The following is a 13389-nucleotide window of genomic DNA, read 5'->3' on the forward strand; positions in this document are numbered from 1 at the left end:
TCATAGTGAATCACAGAGAGACATTAGTATCCTACCCTAGTGAAGCTGTGTGGTACAACTTAGATCTTTTATTCCAAGAAATCTAGCAAATAAAGACAAGGTATGCAGTACTTTCTATACTGGTTACTACAGTACTTCATTCCACATGAAAACTGTAAAAATGTTTATTTTTGTTACTATTTATATGACTTTTGCTTCTATGATATAAACCTTCACTGGTCTTTGGCCTTTTCCTTTTTAGGAGGGGGCATGGTCTCTTAGGAGGACCTCGTTTCACAGATCTGGGCATGTGCATAATTTTGAATTGAGTGATCACAATGTACCGCCTCCAATGGGTAAAGACTGATGCCCTTTCAGCATTCAAATGAACTATTTTCTAAGTAAATGCTTACCTGTAATTTAATATTGCAACTCCCCCTGCCATCCATCCATCCATCCATCCATCCATCCATCCATCCATCCATCCATCCATCCAATTATATAACCTATTTTCCTCACAACTGCCTCTCTTTTATCTTGTCTCCTGAGATTCAGTACTGAAGGTATTTTTATTTAATGAAAATTAGGTATATTTGTCTAAATAAGCAGTCTTCAAACTGGGGCATGCATACCCCTGGCAGGAGGATGGTATAAGATTTCCCAAGAGATAAACAGGCACAGATGGTTTTAAGGGAATCAATTTCTAGCTCCTCAACTTTTGTATGTTCTCTTCTCTGAAACAGATTTGCCTGAGAACTCTCCTATGAATTTTCCTTTCTTACATCCCTTTTTGCATGCTCTTCTTCCACTAAATAAAATAAAGGCATGTTTCTTTCCTATCCAGAATTTTACTATGGTGCTTTATTTCCGGGTATAAAAATCTTTTGAGATGCAAATAAGGGGACAATTCAAAATACTGATGTGAAGCTGAAAAGTGAATGCCAAGGTATCAAATCATTCTGCAGGGCAGGTGGTTTCCAATTCATTGCTTTCAATAAAATGGAAGGAGGAGCTAATCATGATGTCAATTGATAGATCATGAAAAATAAATTTCAATGATAGATTGTTAAAATGATCATTTAATGACAGACCATGAAAATAATTCTTAATAATAGATTACTATATAAATTTTGTCACATAATTTGGAAAGAGTTCAAAGATTTGAATGACATTGTTAAAACAAAATTCCTTCCTTTCCCATCTATTTTCTTATGTGAGTAACTTTCCCCAGAGCTTCCACCAGCTAAAAAAAAAAAAAAAGATAGGATAGAACCGTTGATGAATCCTGTCTCATTCAGCAACAAATAATGTTCATTCATAAATACTTGAGCAAAGGGGGGGGCGCGGTGGAATCCCTATCCATTTCATTAAAGATATTTCCAATAAATGCTTGTTTTTATGTTTAATAATCTCTACTAAAATTTATAATTTTAATAAGTGTGTAGTAATATTATTTGTAATGATAACTCAGTGTGGATTAGTTTTTAGAAAAACTAAGTCTCATGGGCATAGGAAATTTTAACATTTAAACTTACATACGTATATTTAATTTTCCATGTATTTTTATTGCTGAAAAGTAAAATAGGATAATCAATTTTGAAAAGTTAAAATAAAATTGTGTAGGGGAAGTAGAATAAAAATATAAATTTAAGATGAAAAAGGAATGATACAAAATTTTCAACTGTTAAGAGCTTTTTTGTGCATTTTTTTAAAAACAAAAATGGTGACTATCAATTCACTTTGATATTTACATTCCATTTGATATATTTAAAATTTTATACACTATGCAAGAAATTATAGCCTTCGCAACTATATAAACTTGTGATGAAAACTTTCAGATGCTCCATTAAAAATACGTGAGAAGGTATATGGTTTTAAACAATATTTTAGGGGATACAGAGAGAACAGTCTGGTGACCAATAATGTAGAGTAGGGAAGAAAACTATGGCCTGGGTCTGGTTTTGTACATAAAGTTTTATTGGAACACAGCAATACTCATTTGTTTATATATTGTCTATGGCTGCTTTTGTCCTATAACAGAATTAAATAGTTGTGTCTGGGACCTTATGGTCTATGAAGCCTAAAATATTTACTATCTGGCCCTTTACTGAAAAAGTTTACCCATGCCTGGTCTGAAGGGTGACAGTTGCTGAAATCATTTAATTAGACTTGACTGTAGGATATTCATTGTCAAGTTTTAAGGCAAACATGATTTATACTTCATAAATGATGCTTTTAAAGGACTTATCAAATAGACTTTATTTTCCTGACTTTTAAAACTTTACCCAAGTGAACATTTTATTTTTTAATATATGGCAAATCATATGTACTCAAATCAAAAGATGATTTAGGAATCAGTAGTATTCACACTTGTGGTGGTTAATTCCTTCTTAGATTTCTGCTTATATGTGGGGGACTGATAAATGAATCAGTTTTGAGCTTAACGTTATTTCAGTTCATTTGCAAATGGTAGTCACTTAGCTCTCTACTGAAACAACAAGGGTTTTAAAGACAAAAAAGGTGACCTACACAGAGGGAACCCCTTGGATTTTAAAATAATAAGTCAGCTCATTCATCTGCTTTATTTAAAAACTTAAAAATTTTAACAAATTTATGTGCCAGGGAAATTTAACAAAATCACAAGCTAAGCATCCACATTGGTAGCATACCCCTACAACTAGGCAATTAAGTTTTTTATTCTAAAAGTTACTGAATAGCATCTTTAAAAACAAGAAATGTTAATATGTTCGTATCAGTAACATTCTCAGTGAAGCCACATCCGAAATCCCCACCCATAAGAATGAAAAATGCTAAACTAGAGATTTCAGCTTAACCGACTGAAAAAGCACAGAAGCAATTAAGTATTCGAAGTCATCTGCTACGGATGCTCATTTCATCCCAAAGGCTCTTCCTGGTCTCCTCCCTTTTCCCTTTTCCCCCCTGGAACAAATTTAACCTCCAATGGCAATTTATTGGGCTGTAGGACCATAGGAAAATGAATACAAATATCTTAACACTGCCATTGGCTGGGCAATATATTTCAACTTCGAAACTGCTCTGCAATTGCACATTAATCCCCTCAGACTGAACAGAGGGTCCAGGAAGAAAGGATTGATCTCCTTTAATGATGAAACCCTGGCACTACAGTTTTATTTTTCACAACACAGTGCTGCTAAGAACCCCACTGTTATTATGAAAATTTCCCTAGCAAAGGAGCTCCATCACATTACCGGTGCACCAATTCATCATAACGTGCCTCGCTCCTGCTCATCAACAAGTCTGAGTGATGAAAAGATCCAATATTATCCTGACAGTACTTCATGCGCATTCTCAATCACACATTATTACAGCATCCATATTAATTTTCAGTGACACGCGTCCTAGGCCTGTTCAAATTAGGCAAACCAACGAGGGGGAGTTGATGAAATACCAGCATAGCCACAGCTCATTGCATTCCAATTTGCATGCAAATGGTTTATCAGGAAAATTCCACTCCCAGCAACCAGCAAGTGAAAAACAACTGTAATCTACACTTCAGGGCCACCATACAGAGCTTAATGAATCGCAAAGAGAGAAAGAAGTGACAGACCTATGAGAGGATCGATTTCCACTGGCAGCTGGTATGGCTGGTCTTGTACTGCACCTTGATGAGCTGGAATTCACAAAAGATTAAAAAAAAGCATTATTGTTCATATACGAAGCTACCTAAAAATGCTTAAGTCAAGTCTTACGTAGAATTGTTTCCAACCTCCAAATCTCTCAAACACTTTTGTGAAATTTAAAGAAAAAAAAAAAACCCAGGTGCTTTTATGGCTAGCTTATGAAACATTTAGTTTAGATTAGTGCTCTTCTGAACATGTGCCATCAGCGGTGGCTCCGGTCCTGGGCCATAAGCTATAGCAGATGCTTGACTGGCAACCTCTGATGCTGCAACAAAACAAAATTAAGTGGTAAAGCGCGCTGAAAACAAAATGTGACAACCATCTGCTGACTGCAGCAAATACTGTTTTTTGGTTGCTTCTTAAAAAGGCAGTTTTCAGTGCTACAGCACAAAGGATCCACAAAAACGTCAACTGATGATGGCGAAAGGGAAAGCTCTACGTCAGGGAGCGTTTAATGTTTCATCCATCACTTAAAACCAATCAGTTGAAAGTTTGAATAAAAATAAAGAAAGCTATCCGCAGATAAATGTTTCAGTTAAATGCATTTGGCTGAAACATTTTCCTCAAGATTGGATTGAGGTTTTTAAGAAAAGGTTTATTAATATTTAATATTTCCATGGTTTCAATTTAAAAATACTCCGAGAAGCAAATGAAAAACAAAAATCAATCCATACTAAGAATAGTTTGTTCAAGTCTCAAAATGGTTCTAAAGATTCTTGCACACTTATTTTGTTATTGAAAGGAGATTCTTGAGGGCTGTTTCCCTGTGAAAGGTAGAAGGATTTAAAGAGGAAGAGCGCTAGGGAGCAGGAACCACTGCCGGCTACTTACGCAGACTTAGGCAAGCATAAACCCGAAAATGAAGGCTTTGGAGCAGATGAGCTTTTCAGCTTTGTAATTCTGGGAGTTAAATTCTGGGCCCTTTTCCAAATTATTTTCCCCGAATGACTCAGCCATCACTCTGGTCAGTATCTGCCTTTTATAGACTCATCAGCATTTATAAACTACTGCTTAGTTGGTATCAGAACTCTGCTTAATACCGTCATATTTTAGGGAATTTTTCTGACTGTCCTTGAGGGGCTGCAAAGAAAAATGGGGTACGTTCCAATGACTTCATTAGATTATTTCTAAAACTTATTATGTCATCATTTCCCCTGTTAGCAAATACCGACTTTTCAAGGTGATTTCAAAGATCATTAATACTGATAAAACACCTGAGTAAGTACAATATTAGCACTAAAAATTATAGTTGAGTATGTATAAGAAATTAAAGTAGCTGAAGAAAGGAAGCTGTATAACTCAGTCTTTTTTACCGAAGGCACTGTCTGCTGATCACTGGCTCTGCCAGCAAAGAAATCACAAGACATATACAGGGAATGTTCAGGGAGAATGCACCATAGCCTCTGATTTACCCCACAGTGCCATTTACTTCCAGTAATACCAGTGCTGATTAACATCAATACCTTGATAATTATTCTCTACTTCTCTTAGAATCTGGGGTCATAGAGACACGAAAGACACAGTGTCGGTGAAACTTAGGAGGGTAACTATCTTTGGTCATGCCTCAAATTCCAGTGCTGCCACTGAACCCCTTGTGACCTTGGGCAAGTTATGTAGCCTCTGTGGTTCAGTTTCCTGATCAGGAAAATGGGTTAGACTGAACAATATGAAATTAACAACCCCTGACATCTTGACCTATAAAGAGGCGATTTCATATGGTTCAACCTAAATATAGAACCTACATCCTAAGACTGTTGAGGGGATTCAGTGAGTTAATACATGTAAAATGATTAAAACAGTATCTAGAACCTAGAGAATGCTCTATAAACGTTAGCTGCTATTTTATTTTGTTCGCAGGTCCTGTAAGGTTCTGTGAAGGAGAAGGAAAAATAAAGATGACTTTTTTTTTTTTTTTTAAATCAGGACTCAGACACTGCTGAAAGAAATGACAGGAGCTAGCTGTCTAATGAACAAACTATGGAAATCACAGTTTCTCAGAAAAGGACCAGAATCTAAATTTTAAAAAAAGTAGTAGAACATGAATTTGATATTCATTGCAGAAAAACTGTTAGGGATTTCTGACATTTTTTTCCTGACATTTGTTTTAAATCAAGGCATATCAAGGCAAGGGAAAGGGAGAACAAGATAGGATGAAAGATCAGATTTATATAAACATACTTGAAATGAGACACAGATTTAATAAAACGGACGCTTAATATTTTTAGCTGTAGGTATAAGCTCAGAATTGGAGATCACATTGTAGAAGGAGAACTACTCGTGTATTCCCATATGTATCTATCTGGTGAGGAGTTGCAGTGTCATACTGTAAAGCCAGAGGGCAGGAACAAAACACAAGGGACATGTGTCTAAATGGGTGTCTCTCTATTGTAGGGGGCCCCCAAATGTGGGGTGAAAGCCAAAGGCATGGGAGGTGAAAGAATTCACCCGAGGCAGAACAAAGGAGAAGTTTACTGAATACGCTGCAGGGGAGTGGTGGGCAGGGCAGCAGGGGAGAGACAGTCTGCCAGGAGGTAGTGGCTGGGCGCTGCTTTTAAAGGGAGAAGGTGAGGAGGTATGCGATGTAGGGAATCTTCCCTTCTTTGGGAACTGTGCCTCATTGTAAGTAGCCCACTGGTTAGTTAGGGCCTATGGGCATTTTGAGGTCGGGCGCCTGGGGGGCCTGTCGGTATTCTATCACTCAAGCCTACTTGCCTAAAAGCAGCCTCGACATTCCCCACTGACAGATCAGCAATGACAAATCTTAGACATTCGCGTGGAGGTTTCATCCTCAGTAGTACAGACACAAAGAAGGCTCACTGGGGAGAATAACAGGCAAAGAACTGGCAAAACATACGCAGTCCTCCAAGCTTTTATCTCACAGAATGGGGAGCTGGGGCTGGGAACAGCTGGGTGTACCTTAGGTGGTACTTCAGCGGAGGGATGCTGCTCCTAAAGCACTTTACATATCTATAGAAAAACTGGGAGTAGGGAAAAGAACACCTGATGACCAAGCACTGACGCAAGCAGGCTTTCCAGTCAGGGAAATGGGCTTGCTCACGATGCGAGTGCCAGGAGCTGTCATCAGTACTTCTGGAGTATCAGCTGGAGACCTAGGGAGTAGCCCTTGGGTGGAGCCTGCTCAGTTGCTGCTGAGCTTGCTCTTTGCTACGCTCAACGAAAGACAGTGGCAGAGAGTGGCCAGGGCTTTCCAGCAACTGAAAAGGTTTGTTTCCCCTTATACACGTTGTCACTCGGTTTAAACTGAAGAAGTTCTCAGAGCTGCCCCGAACAGTCCCGGAGGACAGGCATCACCGTGCTGGCCCTGATGCGGCGCACACGGGTGCTTTCGCGGAGCTCTAGGAGTAAATGCACACGGACTAGGTAAATCCTCTAGTGGATCTGATAGCATGTTTTTCCTCTAACGAGTGGTATTCGAGAATCCAAAGTCACATTTGTTAAATGATCATTTTTATTCCCAAAATATGTCATCCGCATGCACATTTACCACTGCAAGGTAAGCTCACTTGAAGAAAAAGGAATACAAGGACCTAATAATAGAGACAGGATATACCTGCCTCGATTTCTACCTTCTCTACTTTTTCTGAAATCTGTTCTCTAATCAAATACTAGCATTCATTTCCTTTCTAATAGCCAGGAAAATGGCCATATTTAATAAATTCTGATACCAACCACAGATTCTTCATGATGGCTACCTTACTGAGCAAAGTCAGTGCACCAAGTTTTTGCTTGAATGTTAATTCAATTCTGTTCCATTCTAAGAGCTTTTGCATTTAAATTGGCACGAGGCCCTGTTCAAGGATGTATATTTTTTGCAACCAGTTCAGGTATTATAATGAGCAGTACTTTATGTACGCTTTACAGATTTAATGACAAGTTATCAGACTATTAAAATCTATCTCTTAAAATTTCCTACCTAAAACAATGGCTTGGAAAAAAGCCTATAATCCTCAGGACTTTAAAAGATTTTCCTTCTTAAAAACAGAATTTCTAACTAGTGGCCAAAAAGAACAGTGCTAGATCCAGATCCCAACATTCCGTTCTAATGAGAGGCAATAAATCATAGAGGGGTGATCATAAAATGTGAGTCAGAAAACTTGGGTTCAAACCTGGCTCTGCCACTGACTGGCCCATATGTGATCCTGAAAAAGGCAAGCTCCCCGGGGCTCAGTATCTTCCCTGGTAAAACGTGGGGCTGGATTAGATGAACTCTCTGGTCTCCTCAAACTTTGGTTTATGATTCTAATGGTTATTTCAGTATCGTGCCTTAGTTACCCTAACTATTCAACACTTAATGGGAAAACAGAATGCACTTATGGGTTTGTAATATTCTGGCTCTGTAATTTAAGTGTTCTTTTTTTCTGTCATCCATGACAAATACTATGATGTCATGCACAAAAAGGCACACTAAGTAGACAATCAAAAGTGTTGAGTACATGAGTAAGTGGAAAAAATGAGACCATCTGATAAATATATACTATTTATGGACACAATATAGAATATTATATTAAAATAGAGAAATAATATTTATCTATAAGAAATAAAGACAAACCACCAGATGCCAAAGAACAGTTTATGTTTTAACATTCGTATTCTATGCCTCAGAGGGAACTTCTTTAAGCCTTTCAGACTGTTAAATATTTGACTCAGACTAATGCTTGAAAATTGAAAAGTTTCAATGCTGAGATACAATATACTGAAGTAGATATTTCCCCTCAGTATTCAGCAGGTACCATGCATCATCATGATATTTCTTCACTTACCAGGAAGGCTGTGCCACTTGTTCACCGCGAACAGCCTGTTAGCAGTGACTGTGATTACTGCAGGAGTCGCCAGGCCAGGCTGCGTGTTAGCTGCCACATGAGTGACAGGGGAGTTGGAGGGAAACTTTAGGACCATGATAACATCCTGCTGGGCTTGTTCTGTGAACATCAATGGACTCTGCAGGAGGAGATGCTGTCGAGTGGGCATGACAAGACCCAAATACACAAGAAGGAAAAGACAAAGAAAGACAAGAAAGAGAGAGGGTGCAGGAAAAGAAGAGGAAAGACTATGTTAACACAAGTTGCAACTGAGAGTGTGGTGAGCAGAAAGGTTTATAGAAAACAGCAATTAGGATTGGCTTGTTTTTCACCTATGTCATTAGCTGAATGTTTTGGTGACTGAAGTAGAATAACATTAACAGAAACATTTTAAAAATCCATAGATTTTATTGGCTCTTTTCCCCACCCCACCCCCATGAAGGACTAAAAAAATGATTTGATTTAGATTCTAAATAGGCAAAGTATTGGGGATTGCCTTAAACCATTCCAATTGCTAGTATGTGTCAAGTACAAAAAAAAAAAAAAAGAGTGAGGATAGGCAATAGGTACAAAAGCAAGGCAAGGTAACTTCCAAAGATCATCAAAAGTTGTGTTGAGTTAGCACAAAGATTTTGACAACTAAATAAAGAGATATTTAAAACAAACATATTTATAAACAATAGTTATACAGCATGTATTATTACAATCGAGAAATAACTTATGAACGTAATATACAAACTTAATTATAAAGGTGTTTCAAAGCAATGCGTTAATTAAATGTACTTGTAAAAACAATATATTTATATAGTGTACCAAGTCATAAACACTGCCCTATTATAATGCAAATCCTGCTCTTCTCTGCTATGCCTAAGCATAAAAAGAAATACCTAGATGCCCCTCCTCTCTGGGTAAAAAAAAAAAACTAAACTAAACTAAACTAAACTAAAGCCCAATACTTCTGATTTCTCCTTTGAAAAGCAGCAAGTAATTGAAAATGTTAAACAAAAAACACTGTCTGTTCTAATAACTAGCAACAAAATAAATCTTGAAGCCTACTAAGGATTTAGAACATTCCTACAACTCATATGTCATAATCCAAGACATATAGAACACCACTGTGATTTACCAGCTTTATTTATATGTTGTGGTAGTATGCTATCACGCAGTAATTGCACTGTGCCTTTCCAGCAGTCCTCTTCTACCATGTCTATTTTCTAATAGCTGATTAGTATCATTCACAATTGAAACACTTTGATGAAGTGCTTCTGGCTGCTTTCCTACTGCCATATTTCAAAACACCAGGTATATGTAAATGTGTAGGCACATATATTTAACACGTATTTATTCAGAACTGCTAATAAAAAATTAAATACATTTGCATTTTTATGATCAGTCCTTTTAAAAAAGTTATTAAGAGTACTTAGAAAAACATATTGCACTAAGAATTCCTATTTGCACTCTTTGCATAAAGGTGTAAATAAAGGCAACTAATAAGCTACCCAGACACCCTTCTGAGCAAGTGGCTAAAAGCCAATCAATATTATGAGTTAATCCTCCCTGGATGCTCATTCAATTAAAGGTGTCAGTAATGCCTCATCTGATGTGGCCTCAATTAAATCCAACTATCTGATGGTGTGAAAACACAGGGGGATACAGCAACAGCAGTGAGGCCAGACAAATAGGCAGCCTTCGTGGGCCTGCTAATTACTACACCTGGTGTATATTATGGCTCACGCACTTAACGCAGCACGAGGTGGCTTTAATTTCTGTTATATTCGTGCGGGGGTGGGGGTGGGGGGGTGCACTGAAGGTTGATGGGGGGGGACTCATCTAAATGGTAGTAAAAACAATAAACATTTGGGCCTTTTGATTTTTAAAACCTCTATATCAATTGGTAATTTTTGTTACACAAAGAACCTTTTATACAGTTTTTAAGAAACTCTTTAAGTGGAATCGGGCAAAAATGAGAAACAATGAGCGACAACAAACACAATACCCTAACAAGCTAGTTTTGAAGAAGTCCTGGGAAAAGGAAATGAACATCGTTTCAGAATACCAAGCCTTATTTTTCAATTATGTAGTTTAAAAAATAATATTTACTAAAGTCCATCTATAAACTCTGAGAAAGAGTATAACATACATCATAAAGTGTCACTGAAAGGAAGTTGATACTTATTTTTGAGCTTAACAGCTCGTATTGTAAATACGATTAGACTGAAACTGAATAATTCCAATGTTTATGCCCTTAAAAAAAACACAGAAAAATCTCTAATGTGTAGGAAGAATGTCTTGTTTACATAGTGACTCTAGTGGGCCAACTCTCAGCCACATGGCAAGGACAAGCCACTTCCACGGAGAGCCGTAGACATCATATCCAGAACTGTCCACCGCATTTTTACAACAAGCTCTCCCTCCAGCCTGTTTCTACATACTCCATCTTGACTAGTGCTCCCAATGCAGGCAAGCAGTGGGAAACTCTTGGGAGTTTCACCATATCCTTGGCTGATAAGTATGGAATAGGGAGACATAAGAGACATAAGAGAAAGCACAACGCAGCACACTGGGCTAGTCTACGGGGATGGCAACAGCTGTGGATGAGGAGGACAACGGGTAAAGCAGGGATAAGAGAAGCAAACATTCCTCTAAACCTGGGTGCCTCAGGGAGCTCCATCTAAGGTAGAAGGGGGAAACTGCTAACCAAATTTCATTCAGTTGTCCCAGAGTAAGTGTACACTTGTTGACAACTCTGGTTTCTCTCCAACACACCTTTCTTTCCCACCCACGTATATGTAACAGGAAAACACAATTTGCGCAAGTCTGGAAAGGAGTTCAGGGATTCAATTCAGAGGATAAAGATAATGGAAAAGACTGTATCCCATCCTCATATGAGCATGTGCCTTCCTATCCTAGAAAGCTGAACTGCCTCAATGGATTCTTTTGCCACGGAGAGAGGCTTGGCAGTAGGAGCTTCCTCCTTGCCCCAGTGACCAAGGCTGACCAGGTAAAAGTCAGTGGAGCAGTGGAGGTGAGTGTCCATGAGCCTCCATCATAATAGCCTGAGTCTAACTGACAAGCTCTTACTAAAATTATTTCCAAACCACAAACAGAAATCATTCTTACTATTTTTTATGGCATTATCTTACAGTGTTCTTGTTAAATGTTTGCTTTTTATGTAATCTCTGCTCAGTAAAGTTACCCTTTATGCTCATTTAAATCTGATCTTACCTGTTGAGAAATGCTTAGGGGAAAACGTGATGCAAATAATTTAAAAAATGCTTGTAGTTTATTGTGATGGCCAACTCATATAACTAGAACAAGAAGCGAAAAAAGGTCTGGAAGGAGAAAGAAGATGACAAAGAGGGTGAAAGGGAAAAAGACACAAAGATGATGGCGAGATGGAAAAAGAAAGAAAAAAAGAAACAAAGAGCTAGAGGTGAAAGGGCCACATCTATATATCTTGCTCTCTTTGCTCCTGTCTCCTTGCCTTATTGGTCAAAATTCTACCATCTCCAACTCCTGATTCTGGGCTGGCCTCTGACTTGCTTTGACCAATAAAATATGGTGTAAATGATGTTATGTGAGTTCAAGGGCAAGCTTCAAAAAGTCTTGCAGAAGTGTTCTCTTGGACACTGTTCCTACTGTGAAAGTAGCTTGAGCTAACTTCCTTGATGATGAAAGACCACATGGATAGAGGTCTGGCCACCTCAGCCCACCCCGCAGCAGTGTGTGAGGAAGCCAAGGTGAGAAGAGCAGAAGAAATGCCCGTCTAACCCTCAAAATCACGAGCAATATAAATCACTGCAGTAAGCTTTGGGTGGTATGGTATACCAAACCATCTTTTCTTCTCACTGTGGTCCCTTATCCTCAGTAACAATATCCTACACATTAGGATTAGTTTTAAAATTCCCAAACTGAAAATCGTATTGGGATGTAAAGAGCAAACACAATAGCAAAACTAATCTAGAAACTCACAGAATCGAGTTAGAAAACTCATCCATCCTATGTCTGGAGCCATTATCCTGCAGTGAGGATATGTGACAATTATAAACCTTTTAATTCTGCAACACAAAACATGAACTGATGAGATCCTAGAGCACTGGAGCTATGTTTACCTTTCCAAAGACTCCAGAACAGCATGTAATAATATTTGGCGGTTGTTAGCAGGTTGACAAACATCGCATAAAAAGAACAAACTCAGATGTGGTAGAGAATCTCAAGTACAACAAAAGACGGTTATGAATGTTGAGCATGGTCTCAGAGAGAGGCAAGAAACGACAAGAGTGTAAGCAGCACTTACCATTTGCATAGCAGAGCCTCGGGGAGGATGGGGCTCTATGAGTAGTTGAGAAGGTGTCTGTCCAAAACTTCGAATTTGAGCTTCAACAGCCTGAAAAAGGCATGGGCAAGTTTGAGGGTTAAGAGGTGCTAATTATAGGCAGTAGAACCCACAACTGTCACCTGAAAATGTCATTCCATACTTCTGGCTTGTTTCATGTTGAAAATCAACTCTATGTTTTCACAGTGGGTCTAAGCACCTGGCAAGGGCATTGAGGGTGAGGTCATCCTTTAGTACTGTGTAAGCTTTCCTATAAAACCCTGCAAAACCTCATCTTGCTCAGTGATATGAAACAGAAACCAGCTATTACAATCAGAAATTGTCCTTTTTGGCTTCATCTCTGTTTTCTTGCACTTTTTTTTCCCTGCTTGCATCATCCCTGATGACTAAAGCTAATCTTTTACAGGTATAGAGAAAACGTACTGCTGCTTTGATTATAGGCCCCATTTCATCCTGGGAAGTAGAAAGGAGGAAAAAAGAAACATAGCACCTGTGAAAATGGTTTGATGCTATTATTTTTGCCATAGGAAGAGCATTACTGTTGACAGTCTCTTTGAACCTAGGTGGCTAAACAACGAAGTAAAAGCCATAT

The 13389-nt window shown here is 38.3% G+C and overlaps 1 protein-coding gene across 6 annotated transcripts in view; it reads right to left on the reverse strand.

Moving 5' to 3' along the window:
- LRBA (LPS responsive beige-like anchor protein) overlaps window positions 1–13389 on the reverse strand; it is an 841444-nt gene that overhangs the window by 41026 nt on the left and 787029 nt on the right. For 5 of the 6 annotated variants that reach the window (XM_064585149.1, XM_064585150.1, XM_064585152.1 and 2 more), the window contains 3 exons: window positions 12759–12848; window positions 8423–8615; window positions 3569–3631 (listed from right to left, as the gene is read on the reverse strand). In XM_064585149.1, the coding sequence (XP_064441219.1) occupies window positions 3569–3631; window positions 8423–8615; window positions 12759–12848 (346 nt within the window). The remainder of the gene's footprint in view (window positions 1–3568; window positions 3632–8422; window positions 8616–12758; window positions 12849–13389) is intronic. The other variant, XM_064585151.1, reaches the window with a different exon arrangement.

The sequence above is a fragment of the Mirounga angustirostris genome, unplaced genomic scaffold (genome assembly GCF_029215605.1).
Source record: "Mirounga angustirostris isolate CCGP_5_RB_7025 unplaced genomic scaffold, mMirAng1.0.hap1 SCAF_2, whole genome shotgun sequence".
Lineage (NCBI taxonomy): Eukaryota > Metazoa > Chordata > Mammalia > Carnivora > Phocidae > Mirounga > Mirounga angustirostris.